This window comes from Pelodiscus sinensis, chromosome 1, assembly GCF_049634645.1.
Source record: "Pelodiscus sinensis isolate JC-2024 chromosome 1, ASM4963464v1, whole genome shotgun sequence".
NCBI lineage: Eukaryota > Metazoa > Chordata > Testudines > Trionychidae > Pelodiscus > Pelodiscus sinensis.
Genome location: NC_134711.1, coordinates 229,291,529 through 229,310,837, shown reverse-complemented (window position 1 = coordinate 229,310,837; position 19,309 = coordinate 229,291,529). Strand labels below are relative to the sequence as shown.

Genomic DNA, 19,309 nt, shown 5'->3' with positions numbered 1-19,309 from the left:
TGTCTACACTACCCCCCTAGTTCGAACTAGGGGGGTAATGTATGCATACCGAACTTGCTAATGAAGCCCGGGATTTGAATTTCCCGGGCTTCATTAGCATAAAGCCGGCGCCGCCATTTTTAAAAGCCGGCTACTGCGAACCCCGTGCCGCCCCGTTCCACGAGGCGTACAGATAGTTCGGATTAGAAGCCTAATCCGAACTATCTAGTCCGTGCCGCGTGTAGCCGCGCGGCACGGGGTTCGCAGTAGCCGGCTTTTAAAAATGGCGGCGCTGGCTTTATGCTAACGAAGCCCGGGAAATTCAAATCCCGGGCTTCATTAGCAAGTTCGGTATGCATACATTACCCCCCTAGTTCGAACTAGGGGGGTAGTGTAGACATACCCTTACTGTAAACACAAGAAGGAGACCTGTGGTGCCTTAGCAGCTAACAAATGTATTAATTTAGTAATTATTAGTAACTATTTATTAACTAATAAATGCGTTAGCCTCTAATGTCTACGCAGCAACATTATTTCAAAATAACATAGTCCGCATCTACACAGCTGGCAGTTATTTCGACATGTCGAAATACTGTCAAGCTGGAGGACTTCTTACTCCTATTCCTGTAACCCTCATTGCATGAGGAATAAGGGAAGTCAGAGGAAGAGTGCTCTATTTCAAAATAAGTGCTGGGTAGACAAGCACCAAAACTCAAAATAAACTATTTTTAAATGAGTTACACAATTGACATAGCTCAATTTGTGCAGCTTATTGTGCAATTGCACCCTAAGGTGCCACAGAACTCCTCATTGCTTTTGCTTTGCTTTGGATTTTGTCACCAACTGCAGGGACAGGAAGCGAATGAAAAAGAGAACATGGGGAAGGGGAAATTCTTTACATAAGCTCTTAAAATTACATACTCATACCCTTCCTTAAGGATGTGGTGGTAAGAGACAACAGGCCTCTCTCTAGCATGCCAATGCATCTGATGGGCCAAATTTGAAATTTAAATCTTGCTACTGGGTTACACCTTTCCTAAATCAAGTCTCATAATGACAGACTCTGGTTTGTTTTAATTATAAACTTGAAACTATTTAATCACAGCTGATATAGTTGTTTTGAATAGAGGGAAGGAACCTTCCATGGTATATAAAGGTCTTCAAAACAAAACAACCATTTTCTAGGAGCAGAGAAACTGAAAACAGGTGAGTGTATTACCAAGCTTATTCAGAGCGGGACCTAATCTCTATTCTACTCATTAGTAAAATCCTTAAAAAACAAAAACTGGTCTGGTAGCACTTGTATTGACTAACACAACATATAGATGGTTTCATGAGCTTTCGTGGGCACAGCCCACTTCTTCAGATGACTGAGGTTTTGAGTTTAGGATGTGCAGACCTAAAATAAATAGGGGAGAAAGAAGAGGGAAAGGAAAAAAAGGAGGGGGAGCGGGAAACAAGGAGCAGACAGTATGGAAATATCAAAGGGAAAAACAGGAAGGCAGAACTGGCAATCAGTAAGCTCCTGAAGATTGGATAGTTAAAATGAAGCAGATAAGGATCAAAGGCAATAAATAGGGAGGGTACTGATGCAAGAATCTACACGCAAAGAGCTGTTTGCACCTTCAATAAATCCCTCATCCCGATTGAGGCCATTATCATGAGAATTGAACTTGCGGATGAACTGGAATTCCAACACCTCTCTGTGTATTTGATTGGCATAATCTGTTTGCCACAAGACAGTCACCTGGAGATCTTTTAAAAAGTGATTAGGTAGATTGAAATGCTGTCCAACAGGTTTCTGTATGTTCCCTTTACATGTATCTGATTTGTGTCCATTGATTTTTTCTCGTAGGGACTGTCCAGTTTGTCCAATATATATAGCTGTGGGGTATTGCTGGCATTTGATGGCATAGATCAGATTACTGGATGTGCAGTTGAATGATCCCTTGATTTGGTAGCTTATGTTGTTGGCTCCAGTGATTAATTCACTTGTATAGATATGTAGGCAGAGTTGGCATCACGGTTGATTGCAGGGCTGGGTTCCTGGATGCTTATGATGTGGTTGTGTAGCATGGTTACTGGAAAGAATTCGTTTCAGGTTGGGGGGGGTTGTCTGTAAGCGAAAATAGGCTTTTCCCCAAAGACCTCTGAGAGTGAGGGATCATTTTCCAAAATGGGTTGCAGATTGTGTATAATGTGTTGGAGGGGTTTGAGTTGTGGACTATACATAATGGCTACGTCTACATTTGCCTCTATTACGAAACAGGCATGCTAATGTAGCACTTGGGAAGAGGCAAATCCGCGGGGGATTTAAATATCCCCCGCGGCATTTGCATTTTCATGGCTGCCGCTTTTTTCCGGCTTGGAGATAAGCCGGAGAAAAGCGTCCAGACTGGCGCGATCCTCCGGAATAAAGCCCTATTCTGGAGGATCTCTTATTCCTACTTGCAAGTAGGAATAAGAGATCCTCCAGAATAGGGCTTTATTCCGGAGGATCGCGCCAGTCTGGACGCTTTTCTCCGGCTTATCTCCAAGCCGGAAAAAAGCGGCAGCCATGAAAATGCAAATGCCGCGGGGGATATTTAAATCCCCCGCGGATTTGCCTCTTCCCAAGTGCTACATTAGCATGCCTATTTCGTAATAGGGACCAATGTAGACGTAGCCAAAAAGAAGTGGAATTCTGTTATTCTCCTTTTTGGGCCTATCTTGAAGTGGTTCATGTCTGGGTACTTTTTTGGCTCTGTCAATCTGTTGTTTCACTTCTCCAGGTGGGTATTTCATTTTTAGGAATGTTCTATAAAGATTCTGTAGGTGTTTGTCTCTGTGGGTATGTCTAGACTATACCTCTCTGTTGACAGAGAGATGTAGATTAGGCACATCAAAATTGCTAATGAAGCAGGGATTTAAATATCCCATGCTTCATTAACATAAACATGGCTGCCACTTTTTTCAAAACAGTTTAAAAAAAAAAGGCAGTGTAGACACAGATCTTTCGAAAATAAACCCTTTTTTGAAAGATCCTGTAAACCTCATTTTTTGAGGAATACAGGATCTTTCAAAAAAAGGTTTATTTTCGAAAGATCCGCGTCTAGACTGCCATTTTAAAAAAAAAACCCTCCGTTTCGAAAAAAAAGCGGTGGTTGTGTTTATGATAATGAAGTGCGGGATATTTAAATCCCTGCTTCATTAGCAATTTCAACATGCCTAATCTACATCTCTCTGTCGACAGAGAGTTGTAGTCTAGACACCGCCTGTCTGTGGGATCAGAGCAAATCTGGTTGTTTCTTAGGGCTTGGCTGTATACAATAGATGGAGAAATGTGTCTGGGATGGAAGCTGGAGGCAGAAAGGTAAATGTAGCAATTGATGGGTTTCCAGTATAGGGTGGTGGAGAATTGTCCATCATTCAGTTGTACTGTAGTGTCCAGGAAGTGGATTTCTCATGTGGACTGGTCCAGGCTGAGGTTGATGATGGGATGGAAGTTGTTGAAATCCTTGTGAAATTCTTCAAGAGTCTCTTTTCCATGGGTCCATATGATGAAGATGTCATCGATGTAGCCTAAGTAAAGTAGGGGTGATAGGGGGCGAAAGTTGAGGAAACATTGTTCAAGGTCAGCCATAAAGATGTTGGCATATTGTGGTGTCATGCGGGTGCCCATACTAGGGTTTGTATTATAAATGAGCCATTAAGATTGGTCACAAAAAATGAATTACGAACGTCAGCAAAGATGAATTATTGCATCTTGATTCTGAATTTATTCTCCTAGCTTTCTTCAATAGTGTAACAACCTAATTTGTGTGAAAAAGGAAGACCTACTGTTATGGTCTCAGTCCTAGTATTTATATACAGAATTATTTTCTGTCTCAGTGTTTGCACATTCAGCCAAGAGCAACACTCCATCATTTCAAACATGGTTTCTTTGTACTGTAGCGCACATGGGCTAGCTGCCCTTTGTTATATTCACTGCCTTGCTTTTGGCATAGTCAGCTCAAATGCTGCATTGCCTTCCCCAGCCTGCTCCTGCACCCTACCTTCCTCACCCCCACATTTCTTTTGAACTGTATCTCCTGCTCAGACCTGCACCATGCCGTAGCCCATTCCCTGGCAAACTCCTCCTGCACACCGAACCTAGTCTTTTGGCCCCACCCTAAAAGTTAGGAGGGCCCCACAAAATCTACCAGGGCCAGGTAGGTTCCTAGAAGAGTTACTCCAGACCCAGGGAGAAGCCCTGAACCTTGGTGCCTTTTTTCTCCATCCTCATAGGGCTGAGAGAGGAGTGAGGTGAGCATCTTTATTTTTTCTGCATCTCAGTTGGGGGACATGTCTGTGAGAGGTTTTTTCTCCTTTTCACTTGGACACCAGATCTTTAAGGTTTGTTTGTTTTGCATCTTACTTATGTGTGGCCCCAACTGATTTTTCTGTGGGTCAGTGGCCCCCAACCCCAAAACCGTCTCTGCTGTAAGACATTTAGCTGAAGCAAATTAGCATAAATACAGTCAAGTATAACAGGCTGAACTCTAGATAAATGGCCTAACAATTACCTTTAGATGGCTCAACAGAAGGAGTTAAAATTTACCAGTAAATGCTACCACAAGGAACATCAAAATACTAACCACCAATCCAACTATAGAAAGGGTATAATGGATACAATAATGTGCTTGGATGGCAGTTACATGGATCAGTATGTTATCCTATCAAATCTGAACACCACAATAGTAGGTGGGTGAAAAGGCTAAATCTGGTCATGGAGCATGAGCTGATGGTGCGCTGGCCCTATAATAGGGCAGCCACCATATGGTTAAGAGTTCTTTCTGGGCTTCTTGCATCACTATCGCAGGGGTGGCCCTAGACTAGCTGCCAGTAACTGGCGCCTTAGGCAAACCATGCAATCGGTGCCCCCACCTCCAAACCCCTCAATGATATTGCGCCACCATTTGGCGCCCCATTTAACTTGGCACCTAGGCGACTGCCTAGTTCACCTATATGTACGGGCCACCCCTGACTATCTGTTTTCCACTGCTTAACCCTTCAGCTCACTGAGGAACTTGGTCCATCAGACACAGTGGCACGCTAGTGACAGAGCTGGTCTGTTGTATCGTACTACAAGGTCCTTAAGGAAGGGTGTGAGTATATAATTCTATGAGATTATGTAAAGAGTGGGGGAAGAACCGTATCGCAGTCCAATCAATTGGCCATCATTAAAATCATCATTACCCTCTGGAAGGGTCAGACAACAGCACTTCTTCTCACTTAGATATTTTGATTTCTATGCAGACATGGATTTATTTTCAGACTCTCTTGGGTGCTTGAGAAGAACCATCCCCATGCTACTCACACTGATGATTCTGGGCCTCATTGGTGAGTCTGGAGTCTCTTTCTATTTCACTGAGCTCACTGCCAAAGCAACTGTGGAAGTAGATAACTGTGGGGATGGGATGTGGGATAGGTTTTACCTCTCTGGCACCCCTGGGAGGAGGGAAGCCCTTCTCTCATGCTGGACATCCTTCTCTGGACAGCATCTTGACTGTAGCCTTGGCTCCAGATTTGGGGTACAGCCTCTGGCTTTGCCTCTTTGGGACTCTGCTCCCTGCTGGCACCTGGAGTCAAAGAAGTCCAAGATAAAAAGATAAAATATTTCCCACAGCCAAGCAAAGGACCAGTTCCCCACAGTCTCATGCAGGATACAGGCCAATAGGGAGGAAGGGTTGGGCTGCTTGTCCCTTGTGTGTCCAAACAACTGAGGCTGAATTCCAGGGCTTCAAAAATAAAAGCTGGTTCTGTTGCTTCTTGTATGGGACAAATGAGTCTGGTTCATGAGCAAATGGAATATAAATAAACCATTTCTGACTAATTTGGATAACTCTTTCAAGAAGTGGCAACCCTTGCCAAAAGTGGTAATAGGATGTTCTGCGTGAGGGGCACCTGATATAGAGGGAAAGAGGTTTTCATCTTTAGCCTCTTTTAGAGCCAAATTAAAACAGATCTCACTTTGCACAAGACTTCTCCTTCACAGAGGTTCTGACTCCTGGCTAGCAAGTTCTGCGCTCCCAGAAAACTCAACCCAGATCCCGCAACCTATGACACAAAACCCATCTGAGAGCGGAGCAGTGTCTGATTCATGACTTTGAATCTTTTCACTTTACTTATGTTTATGAAAAGTTCTTAAATTAAAATATCTCCATTCAATTTTTCAGGTACTTCTGAAAGTCAGACTGGATGCTATGGTGACATAAACAAAGTTGATACCACAGGGGCTTCCTGTAAAACTGCAAGAGCAGAAGGCCTAAGCTACTGTGGTGAGTAATGGCTGCTGTTTGGTTGCTGTATTTTAGCACGCAGAGTCGTCACAATGATGCACAGTATTTCACTTCTGTAAAGTACTTTGCAAGTATTCTTTGATTAAACCTCATAACATTCCTCTTGGCTAAACACCATTGTCCTCATTTTACAGAGACAGAGAGGAGGACTTACACTAAAATTTAGTAACACCAATGTCTTCAGTGGAGTTTCACTACAAATGATTTTGGCTCAGAAACAGATAGTTAGTTTTTTCCACGAGTGACTTTTTTTAAGGTGCCCAACATGAACCATTTAGGGGCTGATTTTCAGAACCACTCATGTAAGTGCCTCTAATTAAAAGGATTGGGAACTGTGGGCACTGTGTGATAGGTCAGTTAAGCTCTTTTACAGTTCATTGTCTCTTGCTGATGGGCCATCGGCACTATACCCACTTTTATTGTTGTGTCAGCAGTGGGTGCAACCCAAAGTAGCAAATATGAAATTACAGATAGTCACATCAGCATTGCTAACTTCATTTACCTAAATGATACAGGCATACAAATGGGATAATCCTATTCAGTTAATCACAACATCTCCAATTATATGTTACATGAGCCACCTTACATTAGTAATGATGACATATTCATATCATAAGCTTATTTTCATAAAGCATGTAAAATACCCTGTCCTACTCTGAACCCTCAGATACCAGGCTCAAGGTGTCCCTGTTTGGAACATCCAAATTTAACAATTACTTGTTAAACTTTGGCCCAACTGAAATTTCTAAAGCCAAAATTGGGATTAGTACTAAGAAATTCCTGACTCTCAGACTTGTGTTGAGTTCTCGCTATTTCACATGCACCTCAGATCAACAATTTATCTGGTATTGCTGGTAAAAATAGAAGGAGCTCCCTAGTCTTTTACTCTACAAATACAATCAGACTTAATGCCAATCCTCCCCATGTTGAGTAGAATTGAAATTTCCTCCTAATGTGGGAAGAAACAGTGCTCAGATGCCAAATGAAACTGAGAGGAAAGTGCAATTATTGAGATGTATCTCAAATTACAGTTCTCCCAGCATAAGTCTTCTGCCTCTACCTGTAAGAATTCCATCATTTTGAATCCACCTCTTGACTTTGAAGCCCCATATTACAGTCCTGTTTTTCTGGCCATAAAGGGGAGATGTGACTCCTCTCAGCTACTGCCACCATCACCCTTACATCATTCAGAGGGTGACAGGAAGCAGCTAATTCTTCCACTCTACCTGCTCAGCAAGCCCCTTCACCTTCACCTTCACCTTGGGGCCTAAGAATTAAATCCAGACTCTGCACATTATTTGAAGACACACTTTTTTTTGTCTTGAGACATTAGTAAAATTCATAATTCAAAATCCACAATACACATGACTTGCACAAGGGCTATCAGAGAGTAGAACGGAGCTCTGTACTTAAGAAATCTCTTGCTGATATAACAGTTATTAAGGAGACATCTTTACTCTCCCACTTACTCCAGGAATTAATGCTTCAGCAAAGATGGCGGAGAAAGACTTACCTACTATGAATAATTATAAAGCCATCATTAAGAACGCTAGCAGAGCAATTTGTATGGATCCAGCTGTGATCACTGGCATCATCTCCCGAGAGTCAAATGCTGGAACCCTCCTAAAGGATGGCTGGGATGAACTTGGAAATAAATTTGGTTTGATGCAGGTCAGTAATTGTCAATAAACTAAGCGTACAGCCAACTGCTTGGCAGGGAACCAGCTGCATTTCTCAATAGTGCAGCTTAGGCAAAGATTGAAATTTGGCCCACTGCTATTGTTGAGGCATCAACTCATGGCACGGGGGTATGTCAGACCTGTCATTAAAGAGGCTGCTGCTTATGCTGTAGTTTGAACATCAATTATTTCCATGAGCTCATGGAAGTACCTAATGAGCCTGAATTTTTCACCCCTCCACCCAGAAACTCTTTTTCTTGTTTTTAATATTTATTTATTTAGGAAGGATTATCTGTCTGTCTGTCTATCTATCTATTTTGGAATGTGTCTGTCTGTCTGTCTGTGCATCTGTTTGCTCATTTGTTCAAGAGCTCCTCCTAAGCCAGAGCTAGGACTACCAAATTTTGCCTGCAGCTTTATCTTACCCTCACTTGAAACCAAAGTCAGGGTTTGGTTGTGTCTGGACAACGGAAAGTACTGGACATGGGACTATTTCCGATAACATGGAAAAGGAGGCAGCAGAGAAGAGAGGGATGTGAAAGGGAGGGACACAGAGAGGAGGGACGCAATAATGAGAATGGCCACTGGGGGCAGCACAAAGTCAGTGGCCATGAGGGCTGGGACTCCTCCCTCTTGCCTGACTCCAGACCAGTAAAGAGCCTCCCTGCCCCAAGCCCAGAGCCCCCCACCTCACCCATGGAGTGCCTGTAGGACATGGGCAGGAACCACTGAAGGAGGGGGCAGCCCCCAGAGCCTCACCCACCCCCCACAACAGTATGCAGGCCATAGGAGGCTACTGGAGGGAGGCAGCTGGAGTGGGGGCAGTCCCCAGAGCCTGGCCCCTCCCCAGACAGCTTACAGACTGTGGGGCAGAGGGGCTGGAGAAGGGGGCAGCCCACCATGGAGCTCCTCTCCTCTCCCCCCCCCTCAGGCTTGCAGGCTGTGGAGGAGCTGTTGGAGAGTGGGGCCAGCCCAAAAGCACCACCCACCTCCACAGGCTGCAGGACAGGGTGGCTACTGCTCCAAGCAAAGCCACCCCTCAGAGCAGCTGTAGGCTGGGGTGGGGAGTAGCTGCAGGCTGAGGCTGACTGCAGAGCCCCAACCCCCACTCAATGAGTGTGCAGACCCAACCCACACCCAATGAGTGCGCAGCCCTGGATCCACCCTTTCAGGGTAGAGCCACCCTCCAGAAGTGCAACCCTGGCCTCTTGAGAGGAGCCGCTGGCAGAGAGCACTGCCATGGCCCCCTGGGAAGGTGTCTGTGATAAGCCCTCCCCCACCTCCCAGTCTCCTGTCCTGAGCCCCCTGCCCTGAGTCTTGCACCTTCCATCTGCCTTGACTTCTGCACCCCCACTTCCTTCCCTGTGAGTCCACCCTACTTTCCCCTGCCCTGAGGCTACCAACTCCTGTCTTGACCCCCTTACACCTCCCAACCCTTTGCTCTAAGACTCTCTCCTTGATGCAGAACCCTCACTCCAGCTTTAATTTTCTTTCATTTAAAAAAATATATAATAATTGACATAAAGCATGGATGTTTTTAATTTATTTTCCAAAAACATCAAAACTTTACTTCAGTTAAAGACCCGAGCAAAACTGGGTACATCGGCTAGTATTCAACATAAAAGCACACCTTTGCTGCTTTTGTTGCAGGTGGATGTAATCTGGGTGTTAAACAAATGCTAACTAAACAACTAAGTATTATACTTGATTTATTTGGCTGGGTACATAACAGATGCACCCTCCCATATTTTTGAACGATTCCTCAAGGACTGCACTATTTCTTTTGTCCACTAAGAGGTATCAGTAGCCCAGTAGTTAATAGCAGATGAGAGATTCATTCTTCATTTCCCTTTTGTGTGACCAATTCTATTAGGAAGACCCAGGAGGATCCCAAAGGGTCATTTGGTAAAATATCTAACGATATTTGGTTACAAATTGTGTTTCAATACTAGCTAATAACCATAGGTGTATAAAATCTCCTCTTTCACTACAAAAAACAACGAATGGTCCTGCAGCACCTTAGGGTATGTCTAGACTACATGGCTCCGTCGACAGAGCCATGTAAACTAGTTTACCCGGCATAGTCAATGAAGCAGGGATTTAAATAATCCCCGCTTCATTAAAATTAAAATGGCTGCTGCACTGTGCCGACGATCAATTGATCTGGCACAGAGCAGCAGTCTAGACGCGGCGCGGTCGACAAGGGAAGCCTTTGTCGACCGCTCTGGTATGACCGGGGGCTTCCCTTGTCGACCGCGCCCCATCTAGACTGCTGCGCTGTGCCAGATCAGCTGATTGTTGGCACAGCACGGCGGCCATTTTTATTTTATTGAAGCGTCGACAGAGCCATGTAGTCTAGACGTACCCTTCGAGACTAACCAAAAATGTAGTCTAAGGTGCTGCAGGACCATTAGTTGTTTTTTAAGTTTTTTTCAGTTACAGACTAACAGGCTACCCTACCCCTCTGAGACTCTTTCACTACAGTTTCTCCAGTGCTTATACCCATCTATAAAAATCTCTGCTTTCACTATTATTTCTCCAACACACCTCTGTCTCCCAATCCCTCTATCCCCATTCCTCTGGGATTATTTATCTATACAGCTCCTATTCCCAGTGTGTCATATAACCAGGGTTTAAATACTCTTGAAGTTTTCCAGTTTTTTCCAACTCTCTACTTTTTTAGTGAATGCTAGTACCCCAGTGTGGCCATTTAGTCCACCATTTAGTTCCACTTGTCTGAAGGAGTCCATCCTTGCGAACAATGAGATTTGGGCCAGGTCCATAGGCTGTGGCAGAGAAACAGATTCCTCTGTGAATGCCTGGATTTTACCAAATCTCCCCAGAGCAGGGCGGCACTTTTCTGTGACATTTTTCCTAGATACCTTCTGAGGAGCTGTTACCCCTCAACTTCTATCCTCAAACAGCAATTGAGCAGCTTTCTGCTGTATCTCCTCTTCCAGCAGGTGAATAGTCTTATCTTCTGTTGTACTTCCTGTTTAACATTTCTGGGGGTAGCAGAGTCTCACAAACCTGAGTACATATCAGTGAGTTTCATGGAGGTGATGTTTACTTTATCAAATCCTTACTGCAACACACTAGAACACGGGTTCCCAAACTGGGAGGTGTGCCCCCCTGGGGGGAGGCATGAAGAAACTCTGGGGGTGGGGGCGCGAGGTAACCCAGCCTCTTCCCCCCATCAAGTTTTGCTGCCCTGTTCAGTTCCTTTTTTCCTTTTTTTTCCCCTCAACAAGTTTTGCTGCTATTTTGGGGGGGGAGGGGCGTGAGGGTTTTTCAAAAATCAAAAAGGAGGGCGTGATGCCAAAAAGTTTGGGAACCACTGCACTAGAAAACTCATTCCAACTTAATCCTTTCTATTTATCATAACTAGTTGCACAAACCTTTTAGGGAACATAACCCTAAGCCAATCTGAACAATTTGTATGATTGGACTGCCAAAATGTGTCTGTTATAGATCTATACTGCTAGCATCCATCATTTAATTATACTCTAGATAGTGATTCTTTTTAAAGATATAGACTATAGTGTTAAAAATTGTTTACATAAATAGATCAGGCTACTTTGGGGCTAATTTTTAAGTTACTGTGCACTATTGACAGAGTAGAAAATAGCCCTGGGAAATGCAGTTAAATTTTCCCCTTTCCACCAAAATCTGAAATGGCAGCCCTGTCTTTTAGGTCATAATTTCCAAGACCAGAATGAGCCTTCTGGATGAACTCCTAACCTTGGACCGGACACTTAGCTCACCCTTGTGACTTCCCTCCCAAAGTGCAGGAAAATGAAAGAATCAGGTAGCTGTTGCCACTGAGCTACTCACACCTTGCACAGCTGCTGCTCCACCTGTCCACACTGGCTGACTGCACCATTCCTGCTCTGCGTTAGCAAGAGGAGTAACCTCTCTCTGCAGGATCCAGCGAGCCCTGCAGTAGCCTCTGTCGAGGATAGCAGTCCAATCTTAGCAGCTGAGGCTACCAGCAAGGACAATATTTAGCAGCAGATAGAACATCAGACAGCGTGTACTAGGCATTTTGCATACAAGTTCATGCATGCCTGGGCAGGACCATGTGTTCTTTAAAATGGCGTTCCTCATCACATGGAACCTCATGCTCATCATGCCGTCAGAGGCAGGGGTGCACAACAGAGGCAGGCCCTGGCTCTAATCTCTGGGTCTATAATTATTAGGCCCAGATTGGAAGGTGCAATGCCCTACATGTCCTCTCCACTTTCACTTTTTCCAGAGAGCTCAGATTTCATAACTCCATACTTAAAGTTTTCACAAACAGGAATGGGTTTCGTCCTGCAGCATTTTCAGGTGGTCACTTAATTCTGATGTTCCTTTAATGATCTCTCTTCTGATTCATCCAGTTTAAGATGCCCCTCTTTCTTTCATCAATGCTGTGTAGCTCTACAGCTCTCAGTCCCCCTCTCACTTTCTTCTCTGAGGCCAGTCTCTAGAACAGTGGCTGAACTTTCTATGGCAATAACTTCCTTCTTTACTGTTAGCAGCTTAGTTATCAGATCATCTTTTATGGCCTTAATCTCAGAGATCAACTTCCAAATGTCAGTTTTGGTAGCCATTTGATTTTCTTCAGCCCTTGGCATTTCTTCCTGATTTGGCAGCCATGTGCTCATTTGGAACTTGAGAGATTTCTTCACACAGCGAGCAAGAAACACTCCTAGGCTGTGTCTAAACTACGTCCCTCTTTCAACAGAGGGATGTAAATTAGACACTTCGAAATTGCAAATGAAGTGGGGATTTAAATATCCCACACTTCATTTGCATAATCACATCATGGCGCTCTTTTGAACAAACGCCATTTCGAACGCTCTACTCTGCACTAGTTAGGCCTCAGCTGGAGTACTGTGTCCAGTTCTGGGCGCCACATTTCAAGAAAGATGTGGAGAAATTGGAAAGGGTACAGAGAAGAGCGACAAGAATGATTAAAGGTCTAGAGAACATGACCTATGAAGCCAGGCTTCATGATCTGGGCTTGTTTAGTTTGGAAAAAGGAAGATTAAGGGGGGACGTGATAGCAGTTTTCAAATATCTAAAAGGGTGTCACAAGGAGGAAGGAGAAAATTTGTTCCTCTTGGTTTCTGAGGACAGGACAAGGAGTAATGGGCTTAAAGTGCAGCAAGGGAGGTTTAGATTGGATATAAGGAAAAAATTCCTAACTGTCAGGGTGGTCAAATATTGGAATAAATTGCCAAGGGAGGTGGTGGAATCTCCCTCTCTGGAGATATTTAAGAACAGGTTGGATAGACATCTGTCAGGGATGGTGTAGACAGAGCTTGGTCCTGCCTTGAGGGCGGGGGGCTGGACTCGATGACCTCTCGAGGTCTCTTCCAGTCCTATGATTCTATGATTCTATGAAGTGTCTAATTTACATCCCTCTGTCGAAAGAGGGATGTAGTCTAGACATAGCCCCAGTTAGATCTATTTTGTGGGGGCGGGAGAGAGGGGAAATCCACCTTCTGCATCTTAAGCTCCATATTATGGGGGGAGTTTACTAAGCTGAGGAGTGGATGGAAGTAGATTTCTATCCCCTCAGACTTCAAGCTTCAGGCAGCCATTTCAGTTCATCCCCCTGCTCGTTTGATGAAATTCAATTTCTTAGTGGCATCAGCTAACTGGGGAAAAGTCTCAGGCCAAGGTGAAAACCACCACAAACTCGTCCCACAAAGACCTGAGGGACAACAATGGATTTTTAGAATATTCACCTAACACAGGGGTGGGCATTAAAAAAATGGCAGCCCAGCAGGGTTAGTTCATGGTAGGCCACCACCGCTATATTTACCTGTGTCTCTGCAGGTATCAGTCGATTGCAGCTCTCATTGCCTACAGCTCTCTGTATGTGGCCAACAGGAGCAATTGGAAGTGTCATGGACCGGGACAAATCTTCCTACCACTCCCATTGGCCACAAACTGCAAGGCATGACCAACAAGAGCTGCAATCTTCCAATATCTACAGAGGCATAGGTAAATAAAGAGGTGGGGGACCACCAGGGATTAGCTCTGTATATCGGATCTGGCACACAGGATAGATTTTGCCCACCCTTGACCTAACATCTTAAAGCACAGGCTGCTTCTGCCAAGCCTGTCAGTGATAATCCAATAGTGACTTAAGTGTGCTGGTATATGGTGGCAGCAGCAGGCACCTCAGCAGAGCTGAATATCATCATTTATGGCTATAAGTGATATGGCACAGAAAACGCATTTTAAGATAAACCCTTTTTATTAGAAGAGTCCAGTGTACTAGTCCTTAATGTCTGTGTTGGGATTGCAGCAAGAAGTTCAGTAAATATGAAATACTGATTAATTTCTCAACCATGTCATGTGGAATATGCTGAGAGGAAAGAACAGCATAAACACATCATCTTTTTCAGAAGTAATGGTCTCTCTGTCCCTTCTAGATTGATAAACACAAACATCAACTGTTTGGACCATGGAATAGCAAAGTGCACCTCATTCAGGGCACAGGCATCCTTGCTGATAATATTAAATTAATCCAGAAAAAATTCCCCAGATGGACCAAGGAACAACAGCTGAAAGGTACAGCATAGACTATATTCAGTAGAGGAGCTAAGGGAACTTTTAGCACAAAAATCATGTTAAAGATTTTTTTGTTACTGATATTTTAAATGCTTTTTATTTCTAAGTATCATTTTTTCACCACTGATTCAGTTTGTCTATTTTGCATAGTTTGGGCAGTGAAACTAGATGGGTGTGTCTAGACTAGATGGCTCCGTCGACAGAGCCATGTAGATGAATTTACCTGGCAAAGGGAAATGAAGCGGTGATTTAAATAATCGCCACTTCATTTACATCAAAATGGCCACTGCACTGTGCTGATCAGCTGTTTGTCAGCACAGTGCGGCAGTCTAGACGGGGATCTGCCGACCCCAAAACCTTCGTCAGCAGATCCTTTATGCCTCGTGAAAGAAGAGTTAATTTGGCCTATCGGAAGCCCTGCACCTCAGTCTTCTCTGTCCCCCTCAGTCCTTGGGGCTGGAGTACCAGTGGAGTAAGGTGTCTCAGTTGGGGGCCACATCAGTGAGGGTTGGGGTTTTTTGGAGGGCTTTTTTTTTTTTTGCTTTTCACTTGTGTGGTCCCTGACTGATTTTTCTGTGGGTCAGTGGCCCTTGACCCAAAAAAAGTTTCCCCTTCCCTGCTATAAATAAAGACAATGTTGAAACCTTTTGTGTTGGACATAAATTAATATTTTACTTTATTTAAAATAAAGTTTGGTAAACTAACACAAGAAAGTTAAAGAGCTTAATCTGCTTAATAATTTCAATTCATATTTCCTTTCTTGCTGGTTAAATTAAAACATTCTTCCTATCTACAACACTAGCAAAATGGCTCGGATGTAATTATATAATTAACAGAGAGTTTCCATTAGCAACTGATGGGTTTTGGAAATATTTGAGTTGAGACAGGTGGGCCATGGGCCAAAAGGTTTGAGAACCACTCGCTGGAATTTTTATTTGTTTTTTAATTTTAAGTCTCTTTTTAAAAATTCCCCTTTTTTGTTTCAGGTGGAATTTCTGTCTATAATGCAGGACTAGAAAATGTCCAATCCTATGATAAAACAGATATTGGTACAACCAACAATGACTATGCCAACGATATAGTTGCACGAGCCAAGTATTTTAAGAGAAATGGATATTGAATATGAGAGTTTTTATTTTCAGATACATTGTGGTTCTTACAATAACAGGAATTCAGGAGAGAGACCTTATATTTGGGGAAGATTAGAAGCTGGAACCTGCAAACCTTAATCATGTAAATATGGCCATTGACTGCACTGAGAACTTGCTGAAATAAGGGTTTGCATTCTAAGGGTACATCTACACTGCAAGCTTCTTTCAGAACTAGCCAATTAGGCCGTCATAAGATGGGATTTTCAGGTCTCTTCTCCACATCGGTCTTCTCTCCTGAGCCTTTGGTCTCTCGCTCCGTGTGTTTGTGTGTCTCTCTCTTTCCTCCTCCTACTGCCTCCCTCCCTCTCTCTCTCAGCTCTCCTCTGCCTCCTGCCTCTCTGTCTCTCTCTTTCTCTTCTCCTCCCGCTCCTGCCTCTCACTCGGGGGACCGCGGAGCCCAAATGGCCGCTTGCGCCGCTTGTTCCCCTGCGGCGGCGCGGCTGAGCGGCACAGAAGTCAGCTGAGCGTCATGACAAGAGATGAAGGACATGAGTCAGGCAACAGTGCTGCCCAGAGGGAAGAAGCCAGCATTTCAGCGTTACAGAGTCACAGACATTGGGCTACTATATATATGATAAGCTTTTCCGGAATATAGTATCCACACTACAGAGAAGCCTCAAAATTAGTCCGAGGCAGGCTCCCTTAATATGGACGTGCTATCTTGACTTAGAGCCCCAAGAAGCCTTGGGGAGGAATAACTTTAGAATGGCCCTGATGAGAAGCTATTTCAACACAGAACCCGTGAAGCATCTACACACGCCCTCTTCTGAAAAAGCTTTGTCGGAAAAGGGCTTATTCCTCATGGAATGAGGTTTACTGATATTAGAAAAAGTCATCCGTTATTTCAACTTTCTGTCAAAATAATGCAATTGCAATGTGGACACCAATATTGTTTTTCTGGAATAATGGCTGGAATAACAACATTCTATTTGGGTTTTTAAAACTTTTTTTAACAATCACTCCAAGATCTCTTCTTGAGTGGTAACAACTAATCTAGACCCCAAACTTTTATATGTATAGTTGTGGCTATGTTTTCCAATTTGCATTACTTTGCATTCATCTGCCATTTTGTAACCCACTCACCCAATTTTGTGAGGTCCCTTTGTAACTTTTTTACAGTCAGTTTTGGAGTTAACTATTTTGAGTAGTTTTGTACCATCTGCAAATGTTTAAACCTTATAGTTTATCCTCCTTTCCAGATTATATATTCATAAGTATGTTGAAAAGTATTGGTCCAAATATCAGTGATATCCCTTCGGTGATATCCCTATTTACTTCTCTCTATTCTGAAAAATGTCAATTTATTTGTATTCTTTGTGTCTTGCCTTTTAACCCATAACTGATCCTTGAGAGGACCTTGCCTCTTGTCCCATGATAACTGGATCACCTTTGTCCACATGCCTGTTGACCCCCTCAAAGAATTCTAGTAGATTGGTAAGGCATGATTTCCCCTTACAAAAAACATGATGATTCTTCACAAACTACTCATTTTCACCTATGTGTCTGATAATCCTGTTCTTCACTATTGTTTCAACCAGTTTGCCCTGGACTGAAGTTAGGCTTATCAGCCTGTAATATCCAGGATTGTCTCTAGAGGCTTTTTTAAAAATTGACATCACGTTAGCTATCTTCCAGGTCCACCAACCATCAACACCCCCATTTCAGTATCAGAAAAGGATTGTTCTGGCCTGTACCACTTGGAAGGGTCACAGATACTACAGTTGCCCCTCTTTTCCCCATGCTGGCCAATGATAAGAGTAGCTCAACAAACAGCAAGCTGGTGCCTTAGAGGAAGTGTCTAAACAGAGGGCTTCTGTGAATCTCTGAGGCAAGCAATCCACCTGAAAGAGCAGGACCCACCAAGGTTGAGGGGGAGCTTTGTCACAATATTTAATGCTGTCCAACTCCATCCTTGGGCTATGTCCTATCTGAGCTCTCAGGCAGGTTCCTTCAGCTCACCTGGATACTTGGAAGCTGGCAGTCTAGGCAGATCCAGCTACTCCTTGGCATCAGGTTCCTCGAGGTGCCAGTTGGCTCCTCTGGCTTTGTCTGGCTACTCAGCCACCAGTAGTCCCTGTAGCTCTGGCTCTGTCTCAGCATCAGGCTGCCTGGCTCTTCCAGCTCATCTGAGTACTCAGCCACTGGCAGCAATCCCAATAACTCCAGTTCTTCCTCATTTGAGGTGCAGGCCACTGCGAGGCTGGTGGGCAGGTGCCAGTAGCCTGCATCTGGTTCCTTCCATGGCTCACTCCCAATTGTGCGAGAGGCACCATTTTTTATGCTTTCTGCTCTGCCACTGCATTTCCAGAGGCTGGGGCAAGCTCAGCCTGGCTATGCCCATGTGCACAGAGAGAGTGGTTTCTTCCCTTCTGGCTTGGAGGGAAGCCACATTGCCTCATTATAGCACCCATGACTTTGCAAAAAATATACTTCCAATAAATCACAAGGTTCCTCTTGAGTAAGTGCAGACACATGTATTATCATGTTCCCTAATTGCTGTACCAACTGGTCAAAATAGGATAGCTGTGATCTAGTTATTGTGAACGTTGCCAATAACTTAGCTATTGTATGGTAATTGATGCTCCAGTATCAATAATAAATAGAATTTGGCAGGAAGCTTACCAATGCTGATGCTACGGGTAACTCATTAGCACCTCTACTGTAAAGGGCTACATCACAGCATGGTGCCCTTTGGCATCATGTGATCTCTTCTTCTTCCCCTCTGGACTTCCATACTCCATAGAGGGAGTTGAAGTCCAGGATAATGCTCCAGCAACTCTGGCAATGGGTTCAGTTGGAGTGGATTGGCAACCTAAAACCACTGAACTCATTGCTGCTACGTTTCCTGTATGTCACACTTCTGAGTGTCTAGAGTTGTCCTATCTGGTGAAGTTCTTTAATAATCATGACCAGTGTAGGAACGGGTTAGGTATTTTGGGACAGGGCAATAATGATTTATATCTGGCATAAAATGTTTCCTGTCTGTAGTCGGTGAAGATGCAACCATGGTCCTTCATTTATGTTTCTTTGTTATGTGACGGTTCACCTCTCCCATCCTTTATGAAATGGACTTATGGACATAAACATACATAACTCAGAGGTGCTTTGAGAAAATTACTTCATGTAACCTATCAATCTTCAGGTCTTAATCCACTGGATCTGTTTATCTTATTTTTGGTGTATGTATCATTCTTGTGTGTAAAATTAGACACATGGAGTAGGGAATACGTTATGGACTTTAAATGTGTGAATGAAAGTCATCAAGGGAGGCATCAGTGTCTGGACAATCATATGCAAATGGCCTTAAGACCTTAAGTCTTAGCAGTAGTTGGTAGGGACAGACCAGGTGACTCCCTATGCACTAAGGGAATCTTTAAAAACAATAGGAAAGTAGGAGTCTTTTGTCTTTGACTGGCACACCCGAGGGAAGGAACCAAAGACCCCAGGGTGAGGAACAGCCCTGGTTTTGGAAGGCTTGGTCAGGAAAGAAACAATTTTAGGGTGAGTTTGTAGTAAGTTTTTGTAATAAGTTTGTACTGACATTTTAGTGTAGAAGTATCTAAGTGTTTCTATTATTTTGAGTTTGTAATCTACTTTGCTCTGCTTGTTC

General features: G+C 43.8%; 1 protein-coding gene and 1 long non-coding RNA gene across 6 annotated transcripts; one reads left to right on the top strand and one right to left on the bottom strand.

Moving 5' to 3' along the window:
* Positions 1-926: 926 nt before the first annotated feature.
* On the top strand, positions 927-17,665 carry LOC102456758 (lysozyme g-like). 4 transcript variants are annotated; one of them, XM_075916781.1, is made up of 8 exons: positions 1,170-1,185; positions 4,246-4,353; positions 5,015-5,105; positions 5,257-5,340; positions 6,177-6,278; positions 7,774-7,970; positions 14,410-14,548; positions 15,535-17,665. In XM_075916781.1, exons 4-8 carry the CDS (start codon positions 5,259-5,261, stop codon positions 15,666-15,668), a joined length of 654 nt encoding a protein of 217 aa, XP_075772896.1. In that variant the 5' UTR covers positions 1,170-1,185; positions 4,246-4,353; positions 5,015-5,105; positions 5,257-5,258; the 3' UTR covers positions 15,669-17,665. The 4 variants fall into 4 exon arrangements, with proteins under 4 accessions (XP_075772904.1, XP_006113601.2, XP_075772896.1 ...); XM_075916789.1 differs by lacking the exon at positions 4,246-4,353 and having other exon boundaries at positions 927-1,185; XM_075916798.1 differs by lacking the exon at positions 1,170-1,185 and having other exon boundaries at positions 4,246-4,263; positions 5,015-5,103.
* On the bottom strand, positions 3,155-17,796 carry LOC142825107 (uncharacterized). Of its 2 annotated transcripts, none has more exons than XR_012899619.1 (3): positions 17,659-17,796; positions 5,436-5,579; positions 3,155-3,540 (listed from the first exon to the last, which is right to left on the bottom strand). It is a non-coding gene; the product is annotated as an uncharacterized LOC142825107 (long non-coding RNA). The 2 variants fall into 2 exon arrangements; XR_012899620.1 differs by lacking the exon at positions 17,659-17,796 and adding an exon at positions 11,813-12,596.
* Positions 17,797-19,309: the final 1,513 nt, after the last annotated feature.

Coding starts and splice junctions, on each gene's coding strand:
- LOC102456758 (XM_006113539.3), top strand. CDS start 5,259: ATGGATTTATTTTCAGACTCTCTTGGGTGCTTGAGAAGAACCATCCCC. Junction 5,341..6,176: donor GATGATTCTGGGCCTCATTG/GTGAGTCTGGAG, acceptor TCAATTTTTCAG/GTACTTCTGAAAGTCAGACT. Junction 14,549..15,534: donor CAAGGAACAACAGCTGAAAG/GTACAGCATAGA, acceptor TTTTTGTTTCAG/GTGGAATTTCTGTCTATAAT.